Consider the following 18891-nt stretch of genomic DNA (forward strand, 5'->3'; position numbering starts at 1 on the left):
TTTCAACGGCACAGGCACCTTCCCGTAAGCATACGGGGAGGTACCCGTGGCCAATAGAAGTCTATGGGCCCGTAATTACGGGCGTTTTTACGTTTGTGTGCATGGGGCCTTAGGCCGAGTTCACACGTAGCAGATGCACTGCGTAACAGCACGCAGTGCATCCGCCTCATCTGCCGCAGGAAATTCCGGGCAAAAATGTGCACCAAACTGTGGTGCAGTTTTCCGCTGCAAAAAACTGCATTACTAAACCCTGCCGGCCTCCTGGGATGACATCTCATACCAGGAGACTGCTACAGCCTGTGATTGGCTACAGCGTCGGTCACATGAGATGAAGCGTCATCCCAGGAGGATGAAACACAGACTCCTAGGTAAATTTATTTGTACTTTTTTTCCGTTTTTTGCGGCAAGATCGCTGCGAATCCGCCGCAAAAACCAGGACAACCGCTATTTGATGCGGGATTTACATCCCCATTGAATTCAATGAGGAAATCCCGCCACATATAAGCAACGTTTACATAAAGACAATTGACATGCTGCAGAATTAATTTGCGCATCACAGGTCAATTTCTGAGCGCTATTTCCACTCCGTATTTCCGCAGCGTGTGGATGAGATTTGTTCAATCTCATCCACTTTGCTGCTACTGTATTCGCTGCGGCTTTTCCGCAACGAATTCTGTTGCGAAAAATTCACAGTATTTACGCAACGTGTGAACTGCAAAACGTGCAAAACGCACACGCTCGTGTGAATCCGGCCTTAGTCTACGTTCACACATGTTGGATTAGCTGGAGAGCCTCTGTCCGGGTGGCGACCCTGATCATGTGGCTCAAAACCACGGCAATCAAATATATTTTCATATGGGGCAACTATGACACAAATTCCAATTCAGCTATAAACATTTTAAAGCAGTTTTAAGTTGGTCAGACACCACCTGATGATTAGTTAGAGCAAAACCATAGTCAAAATACACAAAAGGTTTCCTTTGTCTGGCACCCCAGTGCAGAATAGCCGATAGCCTGGCATCCATCAAATAATCATAAAACACATTTTTATCTAGAAATGACCTATAGTTTAGAATTTTCAGGGTCTAAAAAATAAATGCTGTGGAAGAGGCAAATTATTCTTAAAAATTATTCTTTTATCAAAAATTCACCTATAAAAACGAATTTTTGTGTAGTTGCTGCAACAGATGAAAATTCTTCGCATTAAGTTTTTTTCCTTTGAATATTGGACTGATTGATTTAAAGAGGCTCTGTCACCAGATTTTGCAACCCCTATCTGCTATTGCAGCAGATAGGCGCTGCAATGTAGATTACAGTAACGTTTTTATTTTTAAAAAACGAGCATTTTTGGCCAAGTTATGACCATTTTTGTAGTTATGCAAATGAGGCTTGCAAAAGTCCAAGTGGGTGTGTTTAAAAGTAAAAGTCCAAGTGGGCGTGTATTATGTGCGTACATCGGGGCGTTTTTAATACTTTTACTAGCTGGGCGCTCTGATGAGAAGTATCATCCACTTCTCTTCAGAACGCCCAGCTTCTGGCAGTGCAGACACAGCCGTGTTCTCGAGAGATCACGCTGTGTCGTCACTCACAGGTCCTGCATCGTGTCAGACGAGCGAGGACACCGGCACCAGAGGCTACAGTTGATTCTGCAGCAGCATCAGCGTTTGCAGGTAAGTCGATGTAGCTACTTACCTGCAAATGCCGATGCTGCTGCAGAATCAACTGTAGCCTCTGGTGCCGGTGTCCTCGCTCGTCTGACACGATGCAGGACCTGTGAGTGACGACACAGCGTGATCTCTCGAGAACACGGCTGTGTCTGCACTGCCAGAAGCTGGGCGTTCTGAAGAGAAGTGGATGATACTTCTCATCAGAGCGCCCAGCTAGTAAAAGTATTAAAAACGCCCCGATGTACGCACATAATACACGCCCACTTGGACTTTTACTTTTAAACACACCCACTTGGACTTTTGCAAGCCTCATTTGCATAACTACAAAAATGGTCATAACTTGGCCAAAAATGCTCGTTTTTTAAAAATAAAAACTTTACTGTAATCTACATTGCAGCGCCGATCTGCTGCAATAGCAGATAGGGGTTGCAAAATCTGGTGACAGAGCCTCTAACTGTAATAATCTGGAAACTGTTAATACTCCAACCTCCTTGTCCCTATGCTATATTTTCTGACTTTTCCTACGTATGTTATTTGTGCTGTAGCTGTACACCGCGTTCCAAATTATTATGCAAATGTTATTTTTCGCTGATTTTCCTAAATAGTCGATGCAAATGACAGTCAGTATAATCTTCAAGCCATCAACCGTTGGAGTATAATGCAAATTTTATTGAACAAATCTCCTAATGATAAGATTTTTTTTTAGAAGTAAAAAACTCAAAAGGCACTGTTTCACATTATTATGCACAACAGAGATCAAAACATTTTAAAGGTTGTAAAGAGAACTAAAATGGTAATTTGTTGAATTTGCTGCATCAGGAGGTCATATGTACAGAAATCAAAAGCTCTTTCAATAAAAAAAAACTTAACAGGCCAAGTTACATGTTAACATAGGACCCCTTCTTTGATATCACCTTCACAATTCTTGCATCCATTGAATTTGTGAGTATTTGGACAGTTTCTGCTTGAATATCTTTGCAGGATGTCAGAAAAGCCTCCCAGAGCCTCTGTTTTGATGTGAACTGCCTCCCACCCTCATAGATATTTTGCTTGAGGATGCTTCAAACGTTCTCAATAGGGTTGAGGTCAGGGGAACATGGGGGGCCACACCATGAGTTTCTCTCCTTTTATGACCATAGCAGCCAATGACACAGGGGTATTCTTTGCAGCATGAGATGGTGCATTGTCATGCATGAAGAGAATTTTGCTACGGAAGGCACGGTTCTTTTTGTACAACGGAAGAATGTGGTCAGTCATAAACTCTACGTACTTTGCAGTGGTCATTTTTACACCGTCAGGGACCCTAAAGGGGCCTACCAGCTCTCTCCCCATGATTCCAGCCCAAAACATGACTCCGCCACCTCCTTGCTGACGTCGCAGCCTTGTTGGGACATAGTGGCCATTCACCAACCATCCACTACTCCATCCATCTGGACCATCCAGGGTTTCACGGCACTCATCAGTAAACAACACGGTTTGAAAATTAGTCTTCATGTATTTCTGAGCCCACTGCAACCGTTTCTGCTTGTGAGCATTGTTTAGGGGTGGCCGAATAGCAGCTTTATGCACACTTGCAAACCTCTGGAGGATCCTACACCTTGAGGTTCGCGAGACTCCAGAGGCACCAGCGGCTTCAAATACCTGTTTGCTGCTTTGCAATGGCATTTTAGCAGCTGCTCTCCTAATCCTATTAATTTGTCTGGCAGAAACCTTCCTCATTATGCCTTTATCTAAACGAACCCGTCTGTGCTCGGAATCAGCCACAAATCTCTTCACAGTACGATGATTACGCTTAAGTTTTCTTGCAATATCCAATGTTTTCATACCTTGTCCAAGGTATTGCACTTTTTCACGCTTTTCGGCAGCAGAGAGATCCTTTTTCTTTCCCATATTGCTTGAAACCTGTGGCCTGCTTAATAATGTGGAACGTCCTTCTTAACTAGTTTTCCTTTGATTGGGCACACCTGGCAAACTAATTATCACAGGTGTCTGAGATTGCTTACAATGATCCAAAGAGCCCTAAGACACAATACCATCCATGCGTTTAATTGAAAAACTAATAATTAAATGTTTATGACACTTAAATCCAATGTGCATAATAATTTGGAACACTGTTTATATACGGTACATAAAATGAAAATCTGTCACGTTTTTACCAGATTAACATTTGTGTGAATAATGACCTAAATAAACTGCAATTTTAAATCACTTATCACATTTCAAAGGGCACGTACTGAGTTGCCTCACATTATTTGGCATCACTACAAATCACATCTGCTATTTCCTGCACTTGCAGGTTTAAGGTATCTAAAAATAAAAAAAAAAAGACATCACTGTAGAGTAAATATAAATTCAAGGTCATAAAAGAGAAAAGCAAAAATCCAGTTTTAAGATCCACAGCGCCACCGAGCAATCTGAAAAAGGTGTAGGAAATGGATCAAACATAAAAATGCAAAATTTGCAGCGGCTTTCAGATTGGGGTTTCTTACCATGACTGTGGATGATGCCAGGGCTTAGTGTAGCCTGGACCAAGTCTTTGGTTGGAGATAGATATGCATCTTTACCTTGCCGCTGGCTCATTTTTGCCGAGGATATCACTGGAGACTCATCACTGCTTGTTACCACATCTGGAGAGGGAAAGCAAACTTTCCATTAAAACTGGGTACAGTTATTTGGACTATAGAAGTAAAACGACAGTCTATGTGCGGTGGGCAGGTTTTCTTCAAAACTGCTGCCTTTACACAAAATGTGTCATATTAGCAGACTAGATAAGTTTAATCCAATATAAAAATGCAACATGTACCCATCATAAACCCGACCTTTTAAAGATAAAGTGGGAGATTTATCAAACTATTGCAAAGCGAAAAAAAAGTTTAGTAGTTGCCCATAGCAACCAACCAGATTCCACCTTTCAATTTTTAAAAGCCCTTTGCAAAATGAAAACAGAAACCTGATTGGTTGCCATGGGAAACAAACTCCACTCTTCCTTTGCACATGTTTTGATAAATCTCCCCTAAAGTGTTTTGGAGGCAAGTATATCATTTTCTTCACACTGAAAAAAAAATTCAGATGAAAGATGTAGATGACAACTGCATTACTACAGTATTTTTATTCATTTTTAGCTTTTGCATATCAAATCATTTTACAGAAAAAAGCTATTTCAGAACATTCTATTTTGGGCTCGTTCACACATTGCAGATTTGGTCAGTGTTATGCATCAGTATTTGGCAGCCAAAACTAGGAGTGGATACAAAGAGGAGATACAGATCTTTCCTTTCTATTATGCCTGTGTTTAGGGTTCAGTCCTAGTTTTAGCTTCGAGATACTGACCAAATCTGCAATGCGGGAATACGGTCTTTATCTGCCAAAAATGGATGTTTTTCTTCTGCCTGTCAATATCTAAAAACACACCTGTGAATCTACCCTCTGAGACAATCTAAAAGTTTGTTCATAATAATTTTCTGCAACAATCTTGGAAAAATGTTTTGTTTATGAAAAATCTTTCCCTGTATGAGGTCACATGCAAATTTGGATGGTGAATAAATTAAATGTCCGTCTGTACAGGTGTTAAATGTTGTAATATAGATGAATCCTCACTTGTATCGAATCTAAGGCTAAAAGTTTGGCCACTTTGGAAAAATAATCAAGTCTATGTGGGAGATATATTAAGAACGGCGGTGGAGTAAGGATAGGTGGAATAGGAAGCGACTAATTTAATAAAAGGCACAGGCCTCTTATTAAACTAGTCGCTTCTCTGGCTGTGCATGTGCCCGAATTGGAAATCGACACCATTTACGAGCTGGCGTAGATTTCCACTTTCATTGACACCAGTTTCTTGCGTAAACTATATTATATTTGTAGGGCTATACCCCATTTTGGAAAAGGGGCACAGGCTGCATAAATGCATCAAAATTAGAATTTTTGGCGTAAATTTAAACTTTTGATGCATTTGCGATTTTACTATGCTAGAAAACAGGCATAGAGCACTACGCGTGCTGTGATAGATCAGCATTATTTACTACAAACTAGAAGCCATGTAAACTTTCTCCATGTAACCTCCATTAGTTTACTTCTAAAATTGGAGGAAGGTCAATAGAATACTATGAGCGCAGTTTTCACCATCCCTGTTTTCCCACAGTACTGCTTCTTCCCGCTGCTTGCCTGTCAGGGGAGTATAGCCTGTGTCCACTGACCGCTCAGCTGCATGACTATACGGTTTGATTCTTTGAGCACGTTCCTTAGGGAAATGCTTCCAGGCTAGTGTCCATGACTCGATCAGTACTGTTCATGTCATTGGAGACTGAGGTGGTCAGGCAGGAAGATTCAGGGTAGCACATTTATGAATGCGCGTCCACTGTTATTGGGAGCCAAGGGTGACCGTGTCTGGAAGGAACGCAATACAATACCAGGATGCCCTAGGTAAGACAACTACTCAAACGATGCAATTTTTTTTTTTATAATACTTGTATGTGCAAGTCTTAAGAACGTTTAATGGGTAAAATATTTCACTGTGATTGCTGCATTGGCAATACTCCTTTGACGTTTATCCTTGACATTTAACCCAAGTTAAAAAAATAAAAAAGAAACGTATCAGATCACTAAACACATTGGGGGTCACCTAGCAAGAGTGTTGTTCCGATGTTTAATTTGGAAACAGAAACATGATTCGGTTTGGTCGTTGCTGTGCACTGTATGCACAAATACAAAAAACTGTATATAAAACACGTAAACACATGAGATCACATGCAGTTCTGCAAGTTTAAAAACGTTTTAGAAATATATCTTTCAACATGTACAAAACACCTTTAAAAAAAAGTCGTCCTTGTATCAAAAACTCTAATAAAACTGAAGTCATTTAGTTACTACTTATACATACAGCTCTTGTAAATAAATAATTTTCAAGCCCACACTTCCAGAAATAATCTAGACAGACTTTTTGATAAGGCCTGAATCACACACGCAGGTTTGATGCAGTTTTTGGCTCCGTTTTTCTTGCTTTTGGATCCATTTCTAGCTTTGGCTCAAAAAACAAAAACAAAAATCTGCACAAAACAGTATGTGTGATCCTGGCCTAATACATTATCCGACAACAGTTTTGTTACTGTGTATATGAAATCCCTGGTACAAGTGCAAGTCCTCAGGCTAGTAATTCAGCTCCACCCAACAGAAAGGCATGGACATATTTTTAGGTTGTCCCTTGAGCAAAGTTTTTGTAGTGCTCGCTGCAGAGAGCTATAAATAGATGCACATGTCATTAAATAGACACTAAACCTACAGTTTATAGCTTATACAGCAAATTCCTGCATTAATAGATGTGTGAAAAAGATTCTGGAGGTGTCCTAGATCTTTTAACATTTTCAGTGCGGTAAAATATTTTTTACAGCAACACCCCATGTTATCCACCAGTAATTGGGAATCAGGAAATTTATTTGCTCAATTCTTTATGAGCAAATCTATTAGTAGGAAGATGCTTTTAGGGTTGCAGTGGGCCACCTAACTTACAGGGCTCCCCTGTGCAGTAGCACAGATTGCGCATATGGAACGTTAGACCTGACGGAATGTGCGTGTGTGTCACACCTCATTAATAGACAGAGTTCACACGGGGCGGATACGCTGCGTAATAGCACGTAGCGTATCCTCCCTGTGCGGCGCAGGGAATTCCGGGCGAAAAACCGCACCAAACTGTAGTGCAGTTTTTGGCCCGGAACATCCGCAGCGAAAAGCTGCAGTACATAACCAGGCTGACATCCTGAGATGACCTTTCATCCCAGGAGACTGATGCAGCCGGTGATTGGCTGCAGCAGCGGTCACATGGGATTTAGCGTCATCCCAGGAGGCAGGCCCTCTGACGTGATTCAGTCTAGCCTCCTGGGATGATGTTTCAACCCATGTGACCGCCACTACAGCCTGCGATTTGCTGCAGCGATCACATGGGATTTAACATCATCATAGAGGAAGAAACACAGACTCATAGGTAAATTTAAAGAGGCTCTGTCACCAGATTATAAGTGCCCTATCTCCTACATAATCTGATCGGAGCTGTAATGTAGATTCTCTCCATTCATGTCCATTTGTATTCACTCGCGAGATCACGCTGTGCGGTCACATACACCCACATTAACTTTACTGAAGTGTCGGGAGTGTGAATAGACATTGCGTCCTGGCAGTGAATACAAATGGACATGAATGGAGAGAAATGTATTAGGCTGATTGGACAAAAGTTGGACAAAAGGTAAAAAACGCCTAGTTGTCCATTAAGAAACTAATTAGCATAAATCTAAAATCATAACTTGCTCTAAATTTATCGATTTTTAAAATAAAAACCACAGTTCTCTACATTACAGCGCCGATCAGATTATGTAGGAGATAGGGCACTTATAATTTGGTGACAGAGACTCTTTAAGATTTTTTTTTCTGAGTTGCGTTTTTTGCGGCGAAATCGCATTGAATTCAATGAGGAAAACCCATAACAACTAAGCAGCGTTTTTTCAGCTCAGTATTTACGCAGCGTGTGGATGAGATTTGTTTTATCTCATCCACTTTGATGCTACTGTATTTGCTGTGGATTTTCCACAACTAATTCCGTTGCGGAAAGTCTGCAGTATTTACGCTACGTGTGAACTGACCCATAGAGATGCACAACTGAATGCGGTGATCTTCAAACACAGAACTGTGGTATAAGATGACCTGCAGTTTTAGAGCAATACAATCCATTTACTAACCCCTAGTGTTCTTCATTTAATTATATTATACCATCATACATTTGTTCACATATATGTTAAAATATTCTGCAATCTCAAAAACCTAACATTCTAACAGATATTAGTGAGGGCCTAGTTTACAATGGATTAGCAATACACAAAAGACTGACAGTTTTAACATCTCATTATACCGTAAATCAAGGTATCGTTCTTTTCAAGATTCTAAGCCTTTTTATACTTTATCTAAAGTCTTTAGGATTATTGCAATTCATTCTATTGTGTTACTTATTTAATAATATTGGATTGCAAGCAATCCATGCTGGATTAGCAGATACTACACCGCTTCCAAAACATCCACGAGCAGCAAAAATGCTCTCCAACAATCCAAACTGACAAGTCTCCTCTGTTATTTTGCACCTTGTTGCGACCTTGAACAATATTTTCACAAGAAACAAGTCCAGTATTACAAAGAATATTGCACCTTTTCTCAGAAAACTTTGCGGTATCAGTAATATCCCCATATAAAACTGTTGGAAATATTTAACACTATTCAAGTTTTGTTTGTGAATATTTTATATAACATAGGCTTATACACATTTATGTTGTAATAAAGGATATACACCTTTGCAACATAAAAATTTTTTTATTGACCCTATGCATATAAAATAACAAATTAAGCAACTTTGCAAATGCGAACATGCATTTGGTATGTTAGAAAGCAGATGGAAGGGAGTAGGACTTCAGGATCAGACTACACAATTTGCTTGAAGTCTGTTACCACAGAGACATATATATTTGCATCGGAGAAGTATACAAAATAGGACATTTTCAATTAAGTCAATTTGCAAAATTGCTCCATCACAAAAAAATGAAAAAAAAATAAAATAAATAAAAAAAATAAATTTGTAAGATGTTGTGCACGGATGATATTTAAGCTGGAATTGTAGAAATTCACCAAAGCACTTATGGTGTTGGAATGGTGTACGCAGTGTAATAGTACACACACGTATCTGATAGAAGTATAATTCAGATTAAAGAGGCACTCCGGCAAATGTTTTTTCTTTTTAAACATATTCTAATTCACGAATATTCTAGCAGTGTCATTTGTTTCTTCTCAGGTCAGTGGCATCTATACATTTTGAAGCCTTTTATTATGGGAAACTGTCATGTCATCTCAGTCTGTCATGTCATCACCAGAATAGACAATTCTCTCATGTGCAGACAGGTGGTTAGTTTCAACACCAAAAAGTTATCCCTACATGCTGCAATAAGACTAAATCAAACGTATCGTAGAAAGATACAAAAATACTTTATTGAAGACAAACAATACAGTTGATCAAGACACTATAAAAATTAACACCCATAAAAACAATGTACAATCAGTACAAAGAAATGGACAGTGTTGAATATAAGGCAGGGCAAACAATGGTGGTACTAAGCATACTAGATCATAAAATATGAAGTATGTACCATGGGTATGAATATACTTGTACCAATATTACACAACCTATTACCTAGAGTATGACCACAAAACACGTATAGTAACAACATAGGGAAACCATTAGAATCTCAGGACACGCATACCAGAACCCACCATGAGCCATTCCACTGCCACAACACTGTCAGAACACCCCAACGCGCGTTTCGCACCTGGCTTAGTCAGGGGGTGCTGGAAGAGTGTGACCGGAGGATTTAAATAGGAGGTGCACAGCTGGAAGTGTACCTCACTTACTTGTCCATATGATTTTCAGCTGGCGCATGCACAAGGAGAGGCGGCACCTCAATCACGCAGTCCATGGTGTCCGGAAGTGAGCAGTGCGCAGCTGCACTACGTCATGAACGGCCCCCGCCCCGCGCGTGCACACAACACCCACGGACCACCGCATCCATCTTGGAAAGGGGCAAGGCCGTCGCAGTTGCCCATATCCAATGATAGAAAATGGTATCTAGGTTAGTTTCTCCTGTGTGGCCGACTTACTGTGTACTACAGGATTAAATCATAACCTATCAAATCTCTACTGGCAGCTCTGAGACCCCTCCCCACCCAGCCCCCCTTCTTGTTCCTCTGTATGTCCCCCATACATATAGTGGTACTGAAGAGATCATTTCTGTTCTATTTAAGGGACCAGAAGTGAAATTATATAGCAGGTGAGTCCTTACAATGATTAACTTCAAACTTAAAATTCCGCCCTGCCTAACACGGTCTATACTATCTGTGTTTGCTGTGTGCAGAGAGTCCAGTGTACTTCTATGAGATGCTGCTTCTCACTGCCTCCTGTGTAAAAAGGCAGAGGAGAGCAGGGTGAAGCTGCATCACATAGAATACACAGACTTTGCAGTCATTTACAGAATGTCTATGTCACTGATCTATCACTTGCTGCACTTCTATAGGACTGAGAGCAGAGCAAGTGCAGCGTAATGAAGCTCTGCCGCTTCTGCAAAGCAGGAAGCTTCATGGGAAATGTAGGCTGCATTAGGGAACCATATTAGAGCTGAAAAAGGAACCAATATGGCAGACAACCCATAAATGGTACGTTAACTAAAACAGGTATACACAAGAGTCTCTACATTATTCTTTAATAGCCTATGCTGCACTATATAGGCAAAAATAAATAAATAGCTGGAGTGATTCAACAAAACGGCCAATGATTGGGTGATATTTAGTACAGAAGTGATATTTTCCTACAATAATGTCATCTAAAATGTCACTGAAAACAAGATGAGATGTTTGATATTTTCAACTGTTAATAAGATGCTGCCACTTTTTAGTGTAATCCCTGAAAGAGCAAGAGAGATTGATACAAAATGTAAGAATCTGCAAACTATTTGCAAATCTTCTATTGCTTAGTCCTATTACATTAGGAATGTTACAGATAATCAAACATTACCTGTCTCTTTAAACCAGCATTGTATTTTGGTACATAATAAATAATAGAGAAGTTAGAACAAATGCTTTGGCAAACGGTCAGACCCACACACAGAAATCCTGATGCAACATTTATTTTCCCCAAGAATCCCTGCTGCAGCAGAACAGAAGTTTCTACTGTTCTTGAATTTTCAGTTCTTGTTAACAATGGCAGATCCTATCACTCATGTTTCCAAACATAACTTCCGTATGACTACCTGCAAATTGAATTTGTACTTCATATGAAAACTTCTTAATCCCTTTCCACCCTGCACAATAGTAAGTTGCGGTAAGCCGGTCATTCCCAGAGACCGCTGCACTATTACAGTGCATTGATAATGTGAGCACGGGAGCTGTGCACGGGCCATCATTTGCAGAGGCTGGCTGTATATATTTTTTTGTTTGTAGCTTAAAAACAGATTGTTTTGGTTTGTATTTGAAACATTTAAAGTAGGGTTACGTCATAGCCAGGAAAGCGAAGCATGGAGTGGGCTTACGGGCTAAGCCCGCTCCATACTCTGCTGGTATTGGTTGTATGCTGCAGCCAAACTTTACTGCAATGGCCGGGATCGGCGATAACGCTTACTTCCGCCCCTTTAACCTTTTAAGGGGCCGCATCTAGGCCATTAGGAAGATGGAGTCGGCCCCCTCCGAGAGTCCGTCGCCCCATTATGAGGCCGCGGAGTGCCGATGGTTGTTACGCAAGCTTAGGGAAATAATGAAGGCCCCAGGTCTGCCATCCTTCCGATCCTATTAAAAGAGTCCGGCAAAAAACACAATATACTGCAAAATATTGCAATAAATTCTGCAAGCGATCCAATCATCACTAGTTCAAGAACCCCTAGGGGGAAGGGGGCAATGAAAAAAAAAAAAAAAAAAAAAAAAAAAAAAAAAAAAAGGAAAAAATTGTTAATGTTTTTACTTTTTAAAAAAAAAGCTTTTCCCAATAAATGATCCAAAAAAACAAAATAAAAAACAAACAAATTGGTAAGTCTGAACAATTACAATATAACATTATTTAACCTGCACGGTGAACCCCTTAAATACAAATTTTAAAAAAACATACAATTGCCAGAATTTATGTTTTTCGGTCACTTTGTCTCTCAGAAAAAAATGGAAAAGTGATCACAAAGTCGTATGATGGTACTGATAAAAAATACAGCTCACACTACAGAAACAAGCCCTCACAGAAAATGGCGACGCAAGAGTTTTTTTTCTTTGTAAAAGTAGTATAACATTTAACCCCAGGTCTATTTCGGCCTTAAAGAGGCTCTACCCTGTTTTAGCAAAAGAGGCAATGGCAGCGTTAAAGAGGCTCTGTCACCAGATTATAAGTGCCCTATCTCCTACATAATCTGATTGGTGCTGTAATGTAGGTAACATTGCGTAAGTCCCACAGTAACCTTACCAAAGTGTCGGGAGTGTGAATAGACATCGCATCCTGGCTGGAAGCGATGTCTATTCACTCTCAAGACACTTTGGTAAAGTTACTGTGGGAGTAAGTGACAGCACAGCGTGATCTCGCGAGATCACGCTGTGCTGTGAATATAGATGGACATGAATGAAGAGAAGTGTATGACGTTGATTGGTCAGCGTCATACACTTCTCTTTACAACGCCCACTTGGTCAAAAGTTAGAAAACACCCAGTTGGGCATGAAGAAACTAATTAGCATAAAATCTAAAAAATTATTCAGAACTTTCTCAAAAACTATCGTTTTTCAAAATAAAAAACACTGCTGTTATCTACATTACAGCGCTAATCGGATTACGTAGGAGATAGGGCACTTGTAATGTGGTGACAGAGCCTCTTTAAGGACCAAGCATTCTTCATTTTTACTCCTCCCCGCCTTCCAAGAGTCCATTTTTTTATTATGATGACGATATAGCCATATGAGGGCTTGATCTTTTGCGGGAACGAGTTGTGTTTTTTAATTTCACAATTTTTGGATGTATATATTATATTGCTTATCTTTTATTCATTTTTTTAGGGATGGAATTTAAAAAAAAAAAAAACAGCTATTCCAGGATTGTTTTTCGCGGTTTAAATTTACACCGTTTACTATGCAGTGTAAATAACTTTTTTCCATGGGTCAGTACGATTACTGTGGTACAAGATATGTATAGTTTTTTTTTTAGGTTTTACTACTTTTGCACAATTAAAACACTTTTAAACAAAAATTGTTTTTTCATCGCCTCTTTTCAAGAGCCGTTACCTTTTATTTTGTGTGTCGATGTCGCCATATGAGGACTTGTTTTTTGTGGGGCGAGATGTAGTTTTCATTGGTTATCATTTTTGGGTACATGGAACTTATTAACTTTTATAAAAAAAATTGCTGGGGGGGAATGGGAAAAAAAATAATTTGACGTTGTTTTTGTGTGTTTTTTGTACCGCGCTCACCCCGCAGTTTAATGTGCTAACTTTATTACTCGGGTCATTACGATCGCTGCTATACCGTGTGTGTGTGTGTGTGTGTGTGTGTGTGTGTGTGTGTGTGTGTGTGTGTGTGTGTGTGATGTGTTTTTTTGCACTCCTAGTAAATAAAACCACTTTTTATGGAAAAAAACAAGTGGTTTTATTTCAATTTTTACTGTAAATTTTTTTTATTTCTTTGTAATATACTTTAAAGGTTTTACATGTTTTGTTTTATTAGTCCTCGGACTTTACCATGCGATCTTCTGATCGCTTATATAATAAAGCATTATTGCCTGTCAGTGTAAAACTCACAGACTTTCTCCAATCCTATAAATTGCAGCGGGAGCCTGGCTGTCAGTCACAGCCGGGCTCCTGCGGCGATCATGCAGGCATTCTGTGCCGTGCATGTATGCGATTATGCGCCAGTGGGTTAAAAAAAAAATATGAATGCCTTTAAAACAGCAGTCACTGCTTCCCATACTACCCCACAAAGAATTTTCTCTATTTTCCCAGTACATTATATGGTACAGTAAATGGTGCCGTGGAAAACAAGGGAATAATTCTGGTGATTTTGGAATATATTTTCATGTGGACATGGGCATAAGTGAAATTTATATTTTTAGGAGGTGCTGTGTGTCTAATTTTCTTCTTATGTCAGACTTTTAGCCACAAACATGATTTCGCATGTAATTTTTGCAGAAAAATACAATTTAACGCAAAATTGTATGAAGGCACCTGTGTGTAATGTCCAGAACCCTCTGGTAGCGATAGGGTTAAAAAGTTGTTCCCAGGGGTTTGATGAACAATTCATCAGGACAATCTTTGCAGCGCCTTGTGACCTCCTCCTGTACATTAGGTAGTAATGCCTTTGGAAAATTTTGATCAGGATCTACGGAAAACTATTATTCATTTACACTGGCCAATAATAAGAAACAAGCAAATTGTAGCAATTGTTGGGCAGCGTAAACAAGTCATTAGATGGATTTAAATTGCCCAGATGCGGTCACCAAACAAGGAGTTGTTTGTGACTAAAAATACTCGGGCTGCTCAATTGGCCAGTAAAGGGAGACAATGCAATACAATTTCCATATTATCTCCAAGCATGCAGTTTCCAGAAAGACTCTGGTGCCCTCTACTGAAAAGCCAATTTCCTAGCAGTGTGAAAAACATCCTCTATTTTAACCAAAATTTCCATAGATCTGAAATGTCACAGCAATTGGCATTTTTAACTTGTCATTTGCATAGATTAGGCCCCATTCAGATCATGTTAAGGCACTACGCTTATCTTGTACGTCGAGAAAGCTCCTGACGTACAAGATAAACGTGTCCATAGGGCTCCCAACGTACAAGATAAAACGTGTCCATAGGGCTCAATTATCCAGACAGAGACCAAAAGAGTGTCCTTTTGACCTCTGTCGTGCTGGTTTACAATGGTATACTTTATTTTTTTTTATTTTTTTTTAAGGATAGAGTAGCTTAGTAGACTACGCTATTCCATCCTGAGGGATCCCGCAGAAAAAACCTATACCACAGAGTATACGATTTTTATCATGGGTGACGGATGCCACTGTACAGCATCCGCCACAGGTATACATTAAACGTAGACCTTAGGGCGCTCCCGAAATCACTGTCCATATAGGGATAGTGAAGTCAGGAGGTTCCACAGTGTTGGAGTCCCTTGGCAGAGCGCTATTAGATGGCTCTATCCCGGGACTCTGGCCTTCTGAAAATTTCTGAAGTCATATATGGACAGGGACACCAGGAGGAGTGCTGGAATCCCTGAGCAGAGCATGCTCTGCTTGCAGAATCCAGCGATCGGGAACACTTGAATTCTCTGTCCAAAAAAGCACAGTGAGTTCAGTAGTTTTGCAAGGGCTGGCCCCCAGGCAACGTATTCCACTGCATGCCACACAGTGGGATACGTTTGGGCCTTTTGTCGGAGGTATACATCGGGGGTCTTCCCGATGTATACCTCAGACAGAAGCCCCTAACGCGTTTTGAATAGAGCCTTATCTGTTTGAATGTGGAAGTAGTTAAAATGGCTCAGAAATGTTAAATTAAAAAAAAACAAAAAACGTAATAGTATTATCGTTTGTAGCTTTGTGCATTTACACTTGGGAATCATTATGATCCTTTGGGGACTAATGAATAGTAACAATAATTACCTACTGTAAACTGACCTTTACCTTTAAACCGCTTGGCGTCATGTGGTGTAACTGTACATCACATCTGCCAAGGGGAAGTATGTAGGGGCGCTCACGGGTACAGCTGGCTCCATGCTCAGCGGGTGTCTGCTGTATGTTACTCCGATCCCGTCAGTTTAACCACTCAGATGCTTTGGTGAATAGCAACCGCAGCATCTAAGCGTTTCGAAAGAGGTGGCAAGGTGCGAATGGTTTTCATGGCAGCCTGGGTGCCTAATAAAGGCTTTCAGGTCTTCCATCTTTCTGCTCCTATTAAGTCGTGCCTGAGGCAAACCCCGTTAAAAAATGTAATTGAAAAAAACGCCAGATTTGCTGTTTTTTGGTCACTTTAGCTCACAGGTGCCTCAAAATGGTACCAATAAAAATAACAGCTCGTGCCACAACAAACAAGCCCTCCAACTGCTAATTCAACAAAATAAAATGTAAAAAGGTACGACTCAATTTTGTTTTTGAACAAATTTTTTTCTTTGTAAAATACATTTTTTTTTTTAAAAACACCCACTATAAATTTGGTATTGCTATAATCGTCTTGAACCGCAGATTAAAAGTTACCGTCGCTTTTGATGCACAGTGAACGTTGTAAAAACTACACCCTCCGAAAAAAAGAGGAATCTCTGTTTTTATTCCAATTTGACCCAAACAATTTTTCCCAGTATATTATGAGATACATCAAATAGTGCCATGATAAAATAAAAAAAAGTTATGGCTTTTGGAATACGGGGAGGAAAAAAACAAGAATAAAAAAAATGGGTGTGGAGTAAAGGGATTAAATTGGGCTCCATTCCACATCGCCAGTAACAATATATGAGGTTGTATCCTCTGGTGTGACTACAGCAGAGGTGACATCACTATGGATGTTGGGCAGCATTTTTCTTTAGACTTTATGCTAGACCAGGGGTCAGTAATCTTGGGCACACCAACTGCTGTGAAACTACAATTCACAGCATGCCCTGACAAATTTTGTCTGGAATAATAAAGTCCGTGCATACTGGGAGTTATAGTTTCCCAGCTGGAGTGTCAAAGGTTGCTGACCCCTGTGCTAGACCATAACACAAATATGTGTGAAATTTTACATAGAACAAGAATAATTATTTATACAGAAGGTTTTAAGTATGACCGAGAAATTGGTCCTATTTGGACAGCAACAAAAGTTCAAGTGTTCAGTGTGATTTGATTATTCTGATCGGGTCTTTGGGCAATAACTACAATTATATAATGAGAAATGAATCAGACTTGCTTAACTAAAATTAGTGTAGTCACATAGGACTTATTGTGGTAATTGCTGTATACAAAACAGACTTTGTCCATGCCAGCATAGCAAGACTGGTCTCACAATGTCAAACCGCCCCGAAACAAAAATAAAAATCAGATCTCAAGTTGACACTGAGTAATGTCTGGGCTGAAAACAGTCCAGATGCGCTAACATTATAAAGATGCCAAATGAGTCAAACATGTTGTAGTGTCATTAGAAACAATGTATTAGAACAGTAAAATACAGGTTATGCTGCAAATGCAAAAAAATATATATATAAAAAAAAAATCAACAGGACATTTCATACCTTCAATGTGTACAATTCAGAATCCGTTGTGATAAACGGAAATTTATAGATGAAGGAAGGGGAATGTTTTCTTCTGTACAAAGTCCTTTCTAGGCTTGGCACTGTCTATTGACCCCATAAATTACAGCAGTTTGCAACCGCAATATTAACTACAATAACCTTGAGCAAGCAGTGAATTCTTGAATCTGCCCAGGACTACTGCCAAGGACATGAAATTATTGTCTGAAACTGACAAAATTAACATTTTGACTGTTTGTCAGCCATTAAAGGCTATGTAAACCTTTGAAAGGCAAATTTATGTATCCTTTATACATAGAAACTGTATTGTTCGCTATCAGTCAAATTGGTCAGTGAAGTGAACGGATGGCTCGGCCTAGAGCGGTAGAATTACGTTAAGAAAAAAAAAAAAGCCTACAAAAAGCTGTACATAGCAGAAAATAAAGCCTGAAAAGCATATGTTAAAATACAAAATTGTTTTGTCACAGTTGCATTCTTTTTATCCAAGAAACCGTTTTAGGAAATATTACCAAAATAGTTTAAATGCAAACTGTACCACAATAACGTTTTTTTTTCACCCTCATTCTTGGACTATTAACCGACAAAACTAATGGAGAGCATATAATGCATTATAATATTTTCTATTTCACTGGTCAGAGAGGATTTTTTTATCTTTTAAGTTATTTAGTGATTGGTGGAGGTCTCAACACCTGCAAACCAACTAATGCTATCCTATTGAATGTCTTTAAGATAGGGTTAAGTTGTATATGTATCATGATACAGGCCAGAGCGGACAGATATTGCAAAGAGCATGGTGGTCGTGATTTATTTTCCCTGCAGTGGGTCAACTCGGTTTTTAGAGACGGATGCTTGAAGCAGAGCTTAAGTTCACCAATATCTCTACAGAAGGGGGACTTCTGCATGTGGGTTGACTCATTTAAATATTTGGTACATCAAAAACAGCACCTAAGGATCGAAAATATAAAGATATCCAGTAATCCAGCTAATATCCAGAGTAACCGCCGTGTGCAGCATGGACAGCAGCTAGATGGGCTGGGAATGACTCAATAAGGTGCTGATAGGTTGTCTCATGTATCTGGAGCAATGCGGACTGCAGTGGATCCCACATTTGCTGGAGGGTGCGTGGGAGAGGATCCATAGAGCGAACAAGACGATCGAGGTGGTCCCACAGATGCTCAACTGGGTTAAAGTCTGGCGAATTAGGGGGCCAGGGAAGTACTTTGAAGGCTTGGTCGTGCTCTTCCAACCACTGTCGGACATTTCTAGCCGTGTGACATGTCGCATTGTCTTGCTGGAAGATTCCATATGCCCCAGGGAAGACAAACCGCATGTATGGGTGGACGTGATCTGCAACAGTGGATTCATACCCAAATCGGTTCAGAATGCCTTCCACATGGATGAGAGGGCCCAGAGAACGCCATGA

The 18891-nt window shown here is 39.9% G+C and overlaps 1 protein-coding gene across 1 annotated transcript in view; it reads right to left on the bottom strand.

Moving 5' to 3' along the window:
- Positions 1-18891, bottom strand: part of OSBPL8 (oxysterol binding protein like 8) — a 324813-nt gene that overhangs the window by 115612 nt on the left and 190310 nt on the right. Inside the window, exon 5 of the mRNA XM_075856992.1 lies at positions 4157-4294. Within this exon, the coding sequence (XP_075713107.1) occupies positions 4157-4294 (138 nt within the window). The remainder of the gene's footprint in view (positions 1-4156; positions 4295-18891) is intronic.

The sequence above is a fragment of the Rhinoderma darwinii genome, chromosome 3, assembly GCF_050947455.1.
Source record: "Rhinoderma darwinii isolate aRhiDar2 chromosome 3, aRhiDar2.hap1, whole genome shotgun sequence".
NCBI classification, from domain to species: domain Eukaryota; kingdom Metazoa; phylum Chordata; class Amphibia; order Anura; family Rhinodermatidae; genus Rhinoderma; species Rhinoderma darwinii.